This window comes from Fundulus heteroclitus, unplaced genomic scaffold, assembly GCF_011125445.2.
Source record: "Fundulus heteroclitus isolate FHET01 unplaced genomic scaffold, MU-UCD_Fhet_4.1 scaffold_135, whole genome shotgun sequence".
Taxonomy (NCBI): Eukaryota; Metazoa; Chordata; class Actinopteri; order Cyprinodontiformes; family Fundulidae; genus Fundulus; species Fundulus heteroclitus.
This window is the reverse complement of record NW_023396547.1, coordinates 344,658-359,999: the sequence shown is the minus strand read 5'-3', so window position 1 is coordinate 359,999 and position 15,342 is coordinate 344,658. Positions and strand designations below refer to the sequence as shown.

Below are 15,342 nucleotides of genomic sequence, written 5' to 3'. Positions count from 1 at the left end.
GAGTGGTAAAAGAAAACATTTACTTAAAGATATCGAAGCAAGCTCAGTCAGGAAACCACCAGGAGCACACACAGGAACCACTTCTCAGAGTTCAGGAGGGTGCTCTGGACCTGATCAGTGGCTCCATACCAGCACTTTGGGGGAAGCAGGCAGCAAAGATGATTAGCTCCACACGGACAAGTACAGGGCTTGGCAGGAAGGAATCCAGGTGAGGGTCAGAGCCATAAGACGATGACAGGCAGAGGTAACTAGAGGGCTAGGCCATGGGTTTGGTCAGGAAGTGGAACAGGGGGTCGTCATCCAGGATTCTGAGGCGAACTGGAGAATCCGACAGGGGCAAGGCAGGGAAATCCAAACAAACTAGTCAAGATCACAGCTTGGCAAGGCAATCAGAGAATGCTGGTTGGTTTACTCCCTCAAAGGCTTTCAAGAATCTGGTGGAGGCTGGTTGTGAGAGGCAGAATAATGTTGGCAGAGTTGCAGGTGAAAGGCATGCAGGATAATGAGATCAGCACAGGTGACGCTGCCTCCACTAGTCAGCAGAGAAGAGAGCGGCAACACAAACAGTGTCCGCAAAACAAACAGAGCACGTAGTTGCAGGGCAGAAGCATTACAGTTATGTGTGCGCATGTGATTTGCCCTTAAAAGAACTGCCATTGGAAGAATCCATTATACCATCTCCTTTTGGCAAAAATCAATTGCAACTGCAGTGTGTTTTAAAAGGCTGCAATTTGCAAAGTGTGAAAAGGATCTAAGGATAATGGAAACTTCATGATGTGTTCTGCAAGGTCGGTCTTTATTTACAGGGATACAAAACCATCTAATATTAGAGGGAAGTCTATGTGTGATTTGCAAATAAATCTGAATATATATATATATATATATATTTATGTGTATATATTTATTTTTTATTTTATGCAGATAAAGAGTGGGGAGAACGCTCCCAACATAGCCAGTGAGCTGGTGAACCACACAAGAGGCCGGATCCAAGCTGGTGATATTAGTTCGACTGTCCGACTGATTGAGCAGCTGCTGGATATACTGGATGCCCAGCTTCAAGCCCTGAAGCCCAGAAATAAAGAGTCTGCTGGGCGAAACTACAATAAGGTACAAGAAGGTGTAATTAAAACAATATACAGTATTTGTCGGACCATAAGGCCTTATAAAGCCCACTGTGAATGAACGTGTCTATGTGTGTCTAAGTCCACAGATAAAGCACACCAGATTATATGCGCATTAAATATTCTTCCCAAGTGTGTAATATCACTCTGCCCCTCAACGTACGTGCATACTACAGAGAGGGAGAGCTATCTGTCCCTGTCGGGAGGACAGAGTAGTTGGACCACACTGCCCTGTTTCTAACACAACGCAAAAATAGACTTATTTACTTAAGTTACTTCTTTTATTGTTGCTAACAGATACTTCAGGCACAGGCCTTACATGAATGCACTTCTAGTTTAGACATTATAGTCAGGTCTTGTAGACTGCTCAGGGGTCAGATCAGGTAGTGACACAGTGTACCGTAATGTTCTGAATATCCATTGAACGGAGCGGCTTCATTGCTTACCAATGTCGTACTTACACATTGTATGCATTTTGCCACATAAAATTGGTCAGTAAGCTCAATCATACATAACGCACATCAGATTAGAAGACACTATCAGTTTTTGAGAAAATTTAGGGAGTTTAAGTGTGCCTTTTTAGTCCGAAAAATATGGTACTGAATGCATTTATCAAACATTAGAAAACATACCTCATTGTTGCATAGTTTTTTTTTTAGGTATCTTCTTTTTCTTTGCTCAGTGTAATAAATCCATGCTTTGTTTTCCTCCTGCCAGTTCCAGAAGCGAGAGCAGAATTGCCGGGCATATATCCAGGTAGGTTTTTCTCTTGCATCTGTCTCCTTCACGTGTCTGAAATCAAACTATTCTCTGACTTTGAATAACAGACAAGAGATGGTCTGGTGCAGACTAGGTTTGTGTAGATGAAATTCCTCAGGCTCAGTATTGTCGTCAATGTCCTGTCTTACAAAACCGCTTACAAAACTTCTGGTTTGTACTGAAGGACAGAGTGCATTCATTGTATTTAAATGTATTTCACACACATTAAAAAAATGTTTTTTTTCTACTGCTGGTTATTTTTGTTCCATGTATTTATAAAAATGGTGTCACTTAATGAAGAACTCACCTGCCTGCAAGATAATCTTGTTGCACTGCGATGGAGCTTACGGTATGAGTTTAATATCAGCCTTGGCCTCGTCGTGTTGCACAGTAAGGTACAATACCTGTTGCCCGGAGAAAATCTAATTTGACTATTGTATGAAAAGCAACAGTTTGTCTTATGACACCCTTCTGCGCGTTTTCAATATGTATGCAATATCTTTGGCTCTGGGAAAGCTCTTATCTAATATCAAGAAAAAGGCTTTGTGTGTGCTTCTTTGTAATGATGAAATGCAGCACTCTGCAGCACCCAGTCTTTTATGTGCCTTGACCTCTCAGCATTCTGCTGTAATATGACCCCACGTCTTATGATCTCCGTTTCTGCAGGACGAATGCAAAGCATGCAGCGCTGAATGCTACTGGGCTATTACTTTGTGTCACTTGCTGCAAGGTAGCTTTGTATAATAACCACTGATCCAAGGATAACATACAAACACCCTCGGCCTTTTTCCTCTCTAGCGAATGCAGTGCATTCTGATGCTCAATTCATTTTCTTAACAGCAATGCTCTTTATTCCTCACAGCAGTCTATCCTTCATTTTGAGAGGTCTGAGCAAGAGAATTACATGATTCATCAAGCAGGCTACTCCAATAAATTGGATGGCTGATACAACCATCAAAATTGCCATTAAATGAATTGTAAGTGTGAAATAGAATGGTAATATGTCTGACATAGCATAATAACAAATTTACTGCAGGAGAGTGGTAAGGTTCTAGGAAATTATTGTAGTAAACTTGTATGTTGAATTTCTTATCAAACAAGTTTGCGCTGCATCATGTAGTACACAAAATTAATCATTGCAAAGACAGTGATAAGCAAGTTTAGGAGCAAACTGGTAATTAATGATGGTTAATTAACAACTAATAGCACTTCCTGAGAACTGAGTTAGGCTGTTAGAAACAGTGTTAATGACTGACTGTCTGATAATTAGTCATCCAGGACTGGATGTGAAGTGTCGCAAAACCGCAAAGTAATAATCATTATTGTCACGTAGAGATCCACCAATCACATATTTTTTACAGCAGCGACTTCAAATCAACTTTTCTAAGCTCTGACCTTCTGACAGACTAGTTCTTATTTTTCTTCAGGAAATACTTTTCTTTTTTTCAAAGTTATGCCTTACTGCACATAGAGAAAATAAACAATTATGTTCTCAAAAGAAGAGTCAAAGTCACTGAGCTGTCTCTCTTGGAAAATCTACAGTACAATAAAATCCTCCAAGTACTGTAATAGGACTGGGACGGCTTTACAAATTCAACTTAAGTGACACCCAACTTAATATTTAAGGCAGAAAAAGCTCTAAAATAATGAGCAGGTAAAAGTAATCTGTTTTTAAAGCAGAGGTGACTTTACACCATAAGTTGGAGGGAGCTGTTACACAGCTCTGCAGTTCAACATGGCATCATCAATTGTTTTAAAACAAAGACCAAATTAGAGAGTTGGCTTTTGAAACTGTCTTTAGCATTTTATATTTGTGTTTAGCACGAGGAGCACAAGTAGCACGGCAGATATTACTCAAAGTAAACATCAGGGCCTATCCGCGTTCTCAGTTTATGTTTCAACAGTCAGAAGACAGTTTGAGACAAACATGGCAACAGTGGATGAGTTTGTGATAATGTACATTCTTCTTTTTTTGTACATGTGCCCTGTCTGGCATTGTTGCATTAAAAATTGTGTTAATGCCAAATAATTACTGCTTTTGCTATAGTACTCTGCTTGATACATATGCAAAAAAAAAAAAAAAAAAACGTTGTTAGATATATTATTTTTGCCATTATTTCAAGTTCAATGGACACAGAAACGGAAAGGTAAATGAGAAAGAAAAGGGAGAGAAAAAGATGAGGCAAAACTTTAAAAGGGAGAAAAGGTGACAAAGTAGATCAGAGGAAAAAGAGAGTACAAAGATAACATCCTCGGAGTCTGCTTCTGCATCTTCAGAGAGAAATATAAAGAGAAACAGCAAAACCAAACAAAAAGGTATCACAGGTACAAACAAACAATGCCTTGATAACATCTCTGAAAAATACCTCTTATTTAATACAAGATGTATGTAGTCACAGCCAGCTCTAATAATAGGGTTTTTCTTTATAGAAGTGAATCTGTAAGCAGCTGGATTCAAGCACCTGCAGATGTTTGCGAGAGTTTACTTTTATTTGTAAGGTTTATACATAACAAAAATGTTCAGTAGTGGTTGTGAGGAGCCAAAGACCTCCCAGAGCGCCATGGCAGACACCGGGGAAACCAGAAGCCCAAAAGGGTCCCCAGAGCTAGGAAGCTCAAGACAGACCAACATAGGCGTAGCTGCCTCCCCCATTCCAAGGAAGAGGAGAGGAGAGGCCCAGGAAACCTTCCAGCAGCCACAGTGCCGAAGCCCCAGGGAGCTGCAGCAAAAAACCCACAGGCTCCCCCAGCAGCCAGCTCTGCCAGAGCGGATCAACAGAGCCAGGCCCCGCGAAGCACCCAGCCTCGGACACAGAGGACCACCAACGCACCAGCGGGTCAAGGCGGGGTAATGGGCTCCACAGAGACTTGCCCCAAAACCCAACCTGACAAAAAGAACACAAAAAAAACCACAAAAACAGCTACCCAGTCACATTCACACGTTCCCACCCTTTTACCCCTCCCACGTTCAAACTCTCATAACTACTCACAGGGGAGGAAAAAAAAAGATGAGGCCAACACAATCCAAACGGCCTAGCCAACCAGAGCCCACCCTGCCCTCCATGCTTAAGCCACACACCCTATTCCCGGGGAGAGCAGGAGTGCCAGCCGGGCCCAGAACCCAATGCCCATCCCCAACCCAGACACCAGCTAGGTGGATCTCTCCTCCTCCAGGCCTCAACTCTGGATTGTAATCAGAGAACAAGGGTGTGAAAAAGACCCCAAGCTTCCCTCCCCCTGCTCATAAGTGGTGTTGCTGCATGTCTCAAGTGCATTTAAAACTGAGGGGGGTAGGCAAAAGGGGGGTGCCAGCGGACCCCTCCCACACAACCAGAGGTGGGTAGTGTAGCCAAAAATTGTACTCAAGTAAGAGTAGCACTACTTCAACATAAAAGTAAAAGTAAAAAGTTGGCAGCCAAGAAATTAATATTCAAAAATTATCATAGAAACAAAAATGCAAGGTTATGTGCAAGTTCTGGTATTTTAAAGACAAAACATACACAAGACACAAGAAACACTTTTCTAAATATGTGTGTCGTGAACATTCAAGTGTAGATTATCTGAACGCGAGAAAAAGATGCACCACATTAGGAGGGGGTAGTTTTGTGCAGCAGTGACATACCTTGTGGATTGTAGATGGACAAGTCGGGCTATTTCTGTTATAGCTTCGGTCTTTGTTCCTTTGAGTGATTGCTGATCAGCCATACTGCGCCACACTGCCCCCATGATCTGTGTTGGTATTTCTCCTTTTGTTGCATTTGGATATCCATGCGCAAGCTCCCCGATGACGGACAAATCGAATACAGAAGACAGACAAGGGCTTCTTCCGTGTGTGTCTGCGTGTTAAATGTTGAGCGTACATGGGCAATTAGTGTCTACTTTGACTGTGAGATTTCTAAGTATTTAAGATAACAAATAACATTGGACTGTTCAAAAGGACATTTCTTGTTCTCTAACTTTCTGTTGGGGCAGCCTGAATGAACAGTCAGCATGCCTGAATAGGAAGTCCAGTTTCTTTTATGTATCCTTTGCCTTTATTTTAAACATGTCAGTGACACTGAAATCAGCTGAGTCTTGTCTCAGTGTCGATTTCCTCATGGAAAGTGTTGGTATAACTGACCCCAGAGTGATCCTATTCGTTAAAACATATTATTGAAATATACTATTATCATTTTACTGATTTGCATTATATTCCGGTCGACTAATGAGGGCAAAATCATAGAGGGAATTTTGAGTTTTGTAATTTGTGATATTACAAAAGTATTAAGATTTTGCCTTGTTCTTAAACATTCTGAATAACATTTAAGTAGATGACCTGCTTCTGCTTCTGCATGCTCCAGGCGGTTGTTCAGACAGTGGACAACCTGCTCCGTCCCGAGGCTCTGGACTCTTGGCAGGACATGAACAGCACAGAGCAGGCGCACACGGCCACCATGCTCCTGGACGTCCTGGAAAAAGGAGCTTTCCTCCTGGCCAACAACATGTACGGGAATCGCTTCTCTGACCGAGCCCCCAGCGTTGGTAAGCAAACAATATTAGTAGTGTTTACGGACATAGTGCGCCTCAAACCACTAAGTAAAGCTCTTGGCTCGGTTTTGTGGCTCTCTCTTTCACCACCAGATCTGGAGGTGCACGTTGTCAACACCGAGATGGACCTGCAGGATTTGTCATTCCCACAGAATTACGCCAGCGACAGCACCATCCAGCTCTCAGCCTCCACCATCAAGCAGTACAGTCGCAACGGTCAGCAGCCCTTACTCCTCCTCTCCGTCACCCCTCAACATCTGAAAGATTGCACTGTCCTTAGCAGCTCACTCGGTTATGTTTTCATTTGCATTTTTGTGCAATCTTAAAACAATCTGCATGCAGTTGACTAAGTTATTGGTTCATAATAACACCCTAATCAGATTAACAAAAGCGCTGAGACAATTTCTTTTCTTGATGGTTTCTTAACAGCAGTCTTAATAGAATAGCTGGGGAGGCGTGTAGATTACAATCGGCCCCAGCCTGGCACAGCTATCTCAGCACTCTCTCCCCTTTCTTTTCCTCGTTCCCTTGCTTAGTCTTTCCACCATCTTATCCCCGTGTCACATCTCTCTTGTTCCCAACCCCCCGTCATCCTTTCTCGCTCCCCTCCTCTTTCAGCGGCCCCTCATCCCTACCCTCCCTCTGTTTTCTGCCTCTCCTAGGCTCTGCAGTGGGAACGAGATTAGAATGATTGAAACAAACCCACATGAAATATTCATATGGAATAATAAGAGATCTGTGAATGCTTGAGGGATGAATGTTCCATTGCCCTCCACATTAAATCTCGCTCTCTTGCACCAGTCAAAATGAAACGGTCCTTACCATCATTCTAACCTTCACTAACTCCCTCTCTCCATCTCCCTTTCACTCGCTCCGTCACTCTCTGCTCTCCGTCTCTGCCATTTCTGCCGCTGTTTCCATATTATGCCCTCGTTTCTCTATTTACTCCTTCCATCTCCCTCCTCCCTCGCGGTTTTTGAGTAGCTCCCCTTTTTGAGTAACAGCTGCCTTTTTCACACCTTATTATTGATTCTTGCCGTTTCATCTAATCTTTTGCAGGACAAGTAAAAGTGGTTTTCATTCTGTACAAAAACTTGGGCTCTTTCCTGTCCACTGAGAACGCTACGGTGAAGATAGAAATGGAGGGACCAAGCTATGAGAGGAAGCGCTTGGCGGTCAACTCCCATGTAATCGCTGCCTCCATCAACAAAGAGTCCAGCAGAGTGTTTCTCACTCAGCCGGTGGTCTTCACTCTCAAACATCTTCAGGTACTGTTATTGTTTGCTCTTTTTTTTCTTTTACATCAGACAAAGATAACCTTAGTAAATAAAATAGTTGCTTTCAAGTGGTGATTGCCTTTATTAAGACAGAAATCTTACCTAAACCAACCTTGACTTATGTGAAAAAGCAATTGTTGTCCTTGTTAAGTCGTGAATTAACTGTTAGCCTTTACTGAAAGCTGGGTTCAATTTCACTAGCCACCTACTGATAGTAGTTAAACTACTATCAGACCTGTAGAATCAAGAAACCACTCAAATAGACCCTGTCAAGCAACATGAAGTAGGCAAAAACGAGAAAGAAACGGGGCATAAATGGCATCCAAAGGAGACTTTCAAGGCAGAATAATACACAGCTGATCAGAAACAACATAAATACCTATGTTACACAGGCCAAAAAACATCTTAATGAAATTTCTGTTGACATTGAAAAACATTGACGCACAGAACAACATTTTTTTTTAGAAGATTTTGCAGTGTGTTACATATGCCATAAAACTAACACAGCATTTTAAAAAGAGAATTTGACAGCACGATTACAATCCAAAGAACGCGAGCAAGTCGACATCTGAATGCTCCAAAATAAAAAACAAATAAAAAGATTTTGGATGGGATTAGTCAAAATCTGGACTTAAATTTGGATGGAAATGCAGTGACTTGACCATAAATGCACTCTTTGTGTTTGAAAAACTATAATTCTGCGGAGATAAGGGAGCCAAAATTCCCCCTTTACAGGGGATGCAAAACACCAGTTTTCACATACACTTGATAGTAGTTATTGCAGCCATGGGGGGTGCAACCAGTTATTGGTTGTACCTACAGGCTGTAGGGCCTGGTTGTTATGGGTAGTTATCTTACCTTAATACATGAAATCATCATCTAAAAACAGACTTGTATATTTACTCAAAAATTCTTTGTCTAAAAGAATAAACATATTGATCATCTGAAACCTTAAAAAACAATAAAGAGAGGAGATCTTTAACATGCAACTGCTTTCCCACAGTGCCGTATGCCTTTACCACCTGACTTCCTTTTCTGCAGAACAAGAATTATTACACCCCCAATTGCTCGTTCTGGAACTACTCTGAGCGCTCCATGACGGGCCAGTGGTCGTCGCAGGGCTGCAGGCTGCTGGACACCAACGCCACGCACACCACGTGCTCCTGCAGCCACCTCACCAACTTCGCCGTGCTCATGGCTCACCACGAGGCGGATGTAAGGGAACAAGGGCGTGGCACGCAGACACACATTTAAAATGGAAGTGGGCTAATTTATGCTGACATTCATTCGCGTGAGCATTAGCGCTCGCTCTGTCACACACCCTCACACACATGCACAATAATGTTCCCTTCTCAAGGCTGACAAGCGCTTTGTTTTGAATTTTCTCTTTTCCTTCTTTCACGCTGACATTCAGGGAGGCAACAGCTTACAAATTCATGTCCCACTACTTCTAGCTGACATTCACATGAATTTAAATGTCATGTTTTTTTTTTTTCAGAATGTCTTGTCTCTTGTCTTCCCATTTTAGCTCTGTGCATATATTTACAAATATTAAATAAGGCAATTTGGCTCTTTCTCTCTCCTCCCCCTTCTCCATCCATCCCTCTTTTGTTTCTGTTGCTTATCTCCTGTCCCACTATTCTTCACTATTCTTGTTTCTACGCACACCCACTCTCACCCCCCCCCCCCTCTTCCTCTCCACATTTCTTACACCTGTTTCTTTCTTTTTTTTCACCGTTTAATCCACAAGGGCCGGATGCACGAGCTGATCCTGTTTGTGATCACCTGGGTGGGCATCGTCATCTCCCTAGTGTGTCTGGCCATCTGCATCTCCACTTTCTGCTTCCTGCGGGGTCTGCAGACTGACCGCAACACAATCCACAAGAACCTCTGCATCAACCTCTTTATCGCTGAGCTGCTCTTCCTCATCGGTATTGACAAAACGGAATATCATGTGAGTTTTTAGCCACAGTGCCTACTCCCGTACCTGCTTTTTATCCATTTTTACTCATGACTTTTCAGGTTTTTCTTGGTGATTAAATAAGATTTTACATATCCTTTTTTTTTTTTTTTTTGCATTTGGAAGCCTCCTTTAAAACTCAATTTACTTGCTTATATGCAGTAAATTAGACAGAGTCAAAAGGTCAGGTTAGCTTCTATGCATAACTAACTTGAGAATGACATTTACAGAAAACCCAGGTGACTTTATAAACTTTTTTTTTTCCTACTGAATTGCTATGAAACTGAAATTGAAGCATTGTGCCATTAATTTACTCTATAAAACCTTTACTAGACAAGGTAATAAATTACCCCTCAATAATATGCACAGCACCAGTCACCTAGGGGTAGTTTTTCATTTTTCCCCCCTTTTTTTGTGTTCGGTGCCTGATAGTGACCCTGTTCTGTCCTCTCCTGATTTTCACTTGGTTAAATGCCTTAATCTTAATGATTCCTTCTTACCCTGGCCTAATTTTTTTTCCCCCATTCCTCTTCTCTCCTGTCCTCCCTCTTCCTGACCGCTGCCCTCAGATCGTCTGTCCCATCTTTGCCGGCCTTCTCCATTTTTTCTTCTTGGCTGCCTTCTCCTGGATGTGTCTGGAGGGGGTGCAACTCTATCTCATGCTCGTGGAGGTCTTTGAGAGCGAGTACTCGCGCAAAAAGTACTACTATCTGTGCGGCTACTGCTTCCCCGCGCTGGTGGTGGGCATCTCGGCAGCCATAGACTACAGGAGCTATGGGACCAAGAAAGCGTATGTGTGAAGACAGGCCTTTTGCACCTGCAGATTGAGAAGTAGGATTATGTTATTCCCCCAGCTGGAAATGTAATATGCAGTGCTGTGTGAGTGGCTCTCATGCCTCCCCACAGACTGGCTTTTCTGAACACACTTAGTTGAAGCCCGATGATTAGCCTTTATAACATAATCCGCTGAGACAGGGATGTGATGTGCGCATGCCTGCCAGTGTGTGTGCGTGTGTGCACGTGACTCAATGTGTCTGTAGATTTGTTCCTGGGCTTAGCTGCCTATAACTCTCTCCTCTGTGCCACTCCAGATGCTGGCTTCGAGTGGATAACTACTTCATCTGGAGCTTCATTGGACCTGTGTCATTTGTTATTATGGTATTAGCTTGTCAAATACTATCCTTTACACCTCCGTTTTTTTTTTTTTTTTTTTTTTTTTTGGAATCAGACGTTCTTGTGCAGGACTCTTTCATTTTGGGAATATTAACAATGCAAAGAGAGCGTTCCTGCTCAGGATTTGTTAACTTACTTCTTTTTTTTTTCATCTGTCTGTAGCTCAACCTCATTTTCCTCATGATCACTCTCCATAAGATGATTCGTAATTCTTCAGCACTCAAGCCAGATTCAAGCCGCCTCGATAACATAAAGTACGTTCTATTTATTAAAAACCCTGAATGAGCCGGGCTTTTTCTGTTCTATACACCACAATATAAGAGGAGCTCTCATTTTCTGATATCTCTCCAATTCCCCCAGGTCGTGGGCTCTCGGGGCCATTGCGCTGCTGTTCTTGCTTGGGCTGACATGGGCTTTTGGTCTCCTCTTTATTAATGAGAACACAGTGATCATGGCCTACCTGTTCACCACCTTCAATGCCTTCCAGGGCATGTTCATCTTCATCTTCCACTGCGCACTGCAGAAGAAGGTAACATTATCAATCAATAAACAGCTTGTAATAGTGTTCTTACTCCTTAAACGTTTCCAAGTTTTGTAACTGCATAAATGTGAAGTGAAAGTAAAATGGTCCTTGTTTTTCTGGAACTTTTAAAAAACAATATCTGAAAAGAGAATCCACACCATTCTCTCCCTTCACTCTGACCGAGCTCGGTCTAATTTGGAAAGAACGCACAAACATTTCTGTTTTCTTTAAATAAAAAAAACAACGTGCTAATTGATACATACATCGAAAGACTTGGAGCTGTTTTTCAGCAAAGGGTGTTTCCTCCACTTCTAATGAATTCGAGCATCTGGTTGGAATGTAAAACAAAAAGCTAAACAAGTATGAAGGATTTTCTAAAGCCAATGTAAATGACCAAGCACGCTTCTTGCATGGCAAAAATATTAACATGCAAACTGGTGCTGAATAAAAAATCACATAATTTACTTGTTATTATTCCATGCTTGGAAAATAAAGGAAGTCTAAATAAGTAAAATTTTCTTCAAATGAGTGTATTTGTCCTTGATTCACGCAGATAAATAAGATTATCTGCCAATAGAATGAGTATTTTGACCCCTAAAATAAGACAATTTGATATACTGCACTTGAAGTAAGATGATGGAGATGAGTTTTTCTATTTTAGGTGCAAAAATCTTATTCTATTTGCAGATCATTTAAAATTCCCTGCTCAAATGTAATCATTTCAAGAAGATTTTACTTACCTGTGGTTCCCTTTTTTGCAGTGTAGTAAGCGCAATATTTGTATGTATTGTGTGTCACTTCATCCAACTGAAGCCTGGATAGCAGCCAGGCAATGTAGTTAATTATTGTCTCAAGAAACGTTGAGTCCAGGGGAATAAATAATTAATATTCATTATGCATGCTTAGATGCATCGCATTTGGTCCATTTTTCTGTGGCTGCGGAATGAATCGCTGCCCTGCTATGCATTGCGATCAGCCTGTTGAAGCTACATGCTTCGGTTTTATGAATCATTCTTTACAGCCGCTCACCCTGCTGGTGTTGTTTTTTTGTTTTTTTTCTTTTGTTATATATTTTTTTTGCAGGTCCATAAGGAGTACAGTAAATGTCTGCGTCACTCCTACTGCTGCAGCCGTTCTTCTACCAGCAGCTCCCACGGTTCTCTGAAGAACTCAGGCCTGCGTGCCAACAACCGCTACTATAGCGGCAGCCAAGCTCGCCATGCAGCTGCCCACAGACAGGTGCGGACAAGACAGACGCCCTCACAAAGCTCTTTATGTGTCGTTGGGATAATCAAATTTTGTTTCTCATTGAGGAAATGAAGAGGAAATCTGTCTTTTTTTGCAAGATGATTGTACTTTTCTGTGGACTATAAAGAAAAATTGATTTTGTAGTCAAATGATTCTCTTGATAGTGCTTGGCTATTTTAGAGTGCTGCCAAAAAGGATGAGAGCTCTGTTATGAAAGACTATATGTGCAGAGGTTTAATTACCAATGATTCACACATTACTCTGCGGAGGAATATTTACTTATTCCGGTTACTTGTAAAACAACCGAGGTTTGTGCATATCAAATTTGACTCCGGTAATGCATTTATTCTCCAGGACAAGGCAATAAAGGCTATGACATCACCATTTGCAGCATTAAAATAAACAATCCAGTCTGATCTGCCCGCACGTTCGCAATTTGTTTTGAAAGTTTCGCTGTTACCTTTCCGCAAAGTGTTGGCAGATCAGTGCCTTGTCGGCGAGATGACTCACTTATAAATGTATCTTTAGACGCTCATTTATTTATATAGATGCAGAAACCATCACAGAGGACTTGCAGAAATACTGTTTCATGCTGGGATACGTGGAGAGGCAGAGACACATGACACACAAACAAACATGGCCAAGTAGTCTTTACAATCAACAAACAAGCGTTTCCAAAATGTAATAACATGCAACAATTGTATCAGCTACTGCAATCACATCTTACGCATCACAAGCTCATTAACCCACCATGATAATGTGGCAAAGTTGCACGCCTCTTTACCCCATCCCAAATCTCTTTTGTCTGACATGCTTGTCTATTGTTCTTTGCGGATCACAGGGAGCCTCCTAGTTCTGATTACAGCTGCCACACTGATTTACAAAAAAATCTACCCACAGCTGATATATATATATACAGTATATATATGCAGGTAAAGATGGAGATAACATGGAAAAGATTAAGTGGCATATTTGAAAATTACAGGTTTTTAATTATTATTATAATTATTATCACATTCAAATGGTCTGCATTATCAGAATGTTTAATATTGCACAAAGTTAACCCGACTATACACAAAAAGCTTTTTTTTAAATGATTATTTTTATTTGTTAAGAGGAAAAAAGGTTATCCAAACTAGTCGTACTCTCTGAAAAAGCATTGATCCCTAAATCTAATGAATGGTGGTGCCACCTTTGTCATCAAGCCTTTTAGAAATGATTCATGGCATTTTCTCTGCTCATCATTGCCTGATATTAACTTAAATGTGACAAACGGGTGCATCGGCTTCCACTCACTGCGTTCTGCTTTCCCCCCCCCCAGAGTCGGATCCGTAGGATGTGGAACGACACAGTCCGGAAGCAGACAGAATCTTCATTCATGGCAGGAGACATAAACAGCACCCCGACGCTCAACCGTGGTGAGACCCTGGCTCTGTCGCTGCTTTCTGTCACCTCCGTTGAATTATTCACACCTAAATGCCTCCAAACAACTATGCGTTACAGCAGAACTGACCAAAGAGGCTTTTACTAGAGACTACACAGGAGGGAGAAAAAAATAGTAATGCACAGTAAAATGTGCTCATAGTGATGATGATGAAATGCGCGTTAATGCTTTTGCTGTGTTACTGTAAGGTTATTTACTGATGCAATTTGCTAAGAGTGGTAATTAGCAGCTTAAAGTTTAAACAGACGCTCAAAGTCTTGCTCTTGGACGGCGAGTTTCAGCTTCCAACCTGCTGTGTTTTACTCAAAGGTGAAGCAGCTACGCGTCATTCATGGCCCGAAGCAACAGCTGAAATATATGGAGCTCGGCTTCCCTCGTATTTCAAAGCAGGCTTTTTATGTAGCTTTTTCACCTGTTAATCTTGTATCCCGAGGCCATGTTGGAATGCTTTTGACATACTTTTGCCAAAATGCAACAGGATTACAATATTAAAAAAACATTGAGCATAACCTCACACAGTATTTTCTTTGCAGCTGATTTAAGAGGCGCAGTAAGACAGTTGACTTATGTGTCCTCTTTCTTCCTCAAGGAATGTGTCTTTAGGGCTGTTGTAATGCACACAGCTTCCGCTGACACTGGGTATGTTTGCAAAACTTTCAAAAAGAGTTGAATCTCAAGCAAATACGTCTTTAAAGGAACTTTTAATTGATATGAACTGATGTACACATGAAATCGGCTATATATACTTATAATTATTATTGAGAAAAATAAAAAATAAAGGGAAGTGGTGGCCTAGTGGTTAGAGCAGCACGATTGGTCTCTGAGAAGGCTGCAAGTACCTGGTTCAAACCCCACAGGCTGCCACGTTGGCTCTCTGAGCAAGACCCTTGGCCCCTAGAAAGGGTTAAATGCAGAGAAATGTCATTGGAATGCATGTTGCAATAATAATAAAGATTGTTATTATTATTGGACGTTAGCAACAGATATGAGAGCGCCCAGGCTGAGTATCCCCTAACTTTTTTGTTAACACAAGTAGTCAATCAGCCACTCACATGGCAGCAACTCAGTGCATTAAGGCTTTAAGATGAGATGGAGAAGATTTACTGAAGTTCAAACCGAGCATCAGAGTAGAGAAGAGAAGCGATTAAGAAGTGATATTAAGTGATATTGCACATGACGCGGCCGTTTTCAGACAAGCTGTTGTGAGTTTTTCACAAACTGCTGATCCGATGAAATCGTAAGGTTTAATTAAATCAAAGGTACAAGTCATATGGAGTCATTAGTCAGTATGATGGGAGAATAAGAAATTG

The 15,342-nt window shown here is 41.5% G+C and overlaps 1 protein-coding gene across 2 annotated transcripts in view; it reads left to right on the top strand.

The window, feature by feature from the left end:
- The window catches only part of adgrl1a (adhesion G protein-coupled receptor L1a), a 142,374-nt gene that overhangs the window by 115,325 nt on the left and 11,707 nt on the right, over positions 1-15,342 (top strand). For both annotated transcript variants that reach the window (XM_021320729.2, XM_012871066.3), the window contains 13 exons: positions 922-1,107; positions 1,839-1,877; positions 6,221-6,401; positions 6,501-6,623; positions 7,467-7,675; positions 8,726-8,899; positions 9,435-9,638; positions 10,214-10,434; positions 10,736-10,802; positions 10,980-11,071; positions 11,178-11,346; positions 12,424-12,579; positions 13,910-14,006. In XM_021320729.2, the coding sequence (XP_021176404.2) occupies positions 922-1,107; positions 1,839-1,877; positions 6,221-6,401; positions 6,501-6,623; positions 7,467-7,675; positions 8,726-8,899; positions 9,435-9,638; positions 10,214-10,434; positions 10,736-10,802; positions 10,980-11,071; positions 11,178-11,346; positions 12,424-12,579; positions 13,910-14,006 (1,918 nt within the window). The remainder of the gene's footprint in view (positions 1-921; positions 1,108-1,838; positions 1,878-6,220; positions 6,402-6,500; positions 6,624-7,466; positions 7,676-8,725; positions 8,900-9,434; positions 9,639-10,213; positions 10,435-10,735; positions 10,803-10,979; positions 11,072-11,177; positions 11,347-12,423; positions 12,580-13,909; positions 14,007-15,342) is intronic.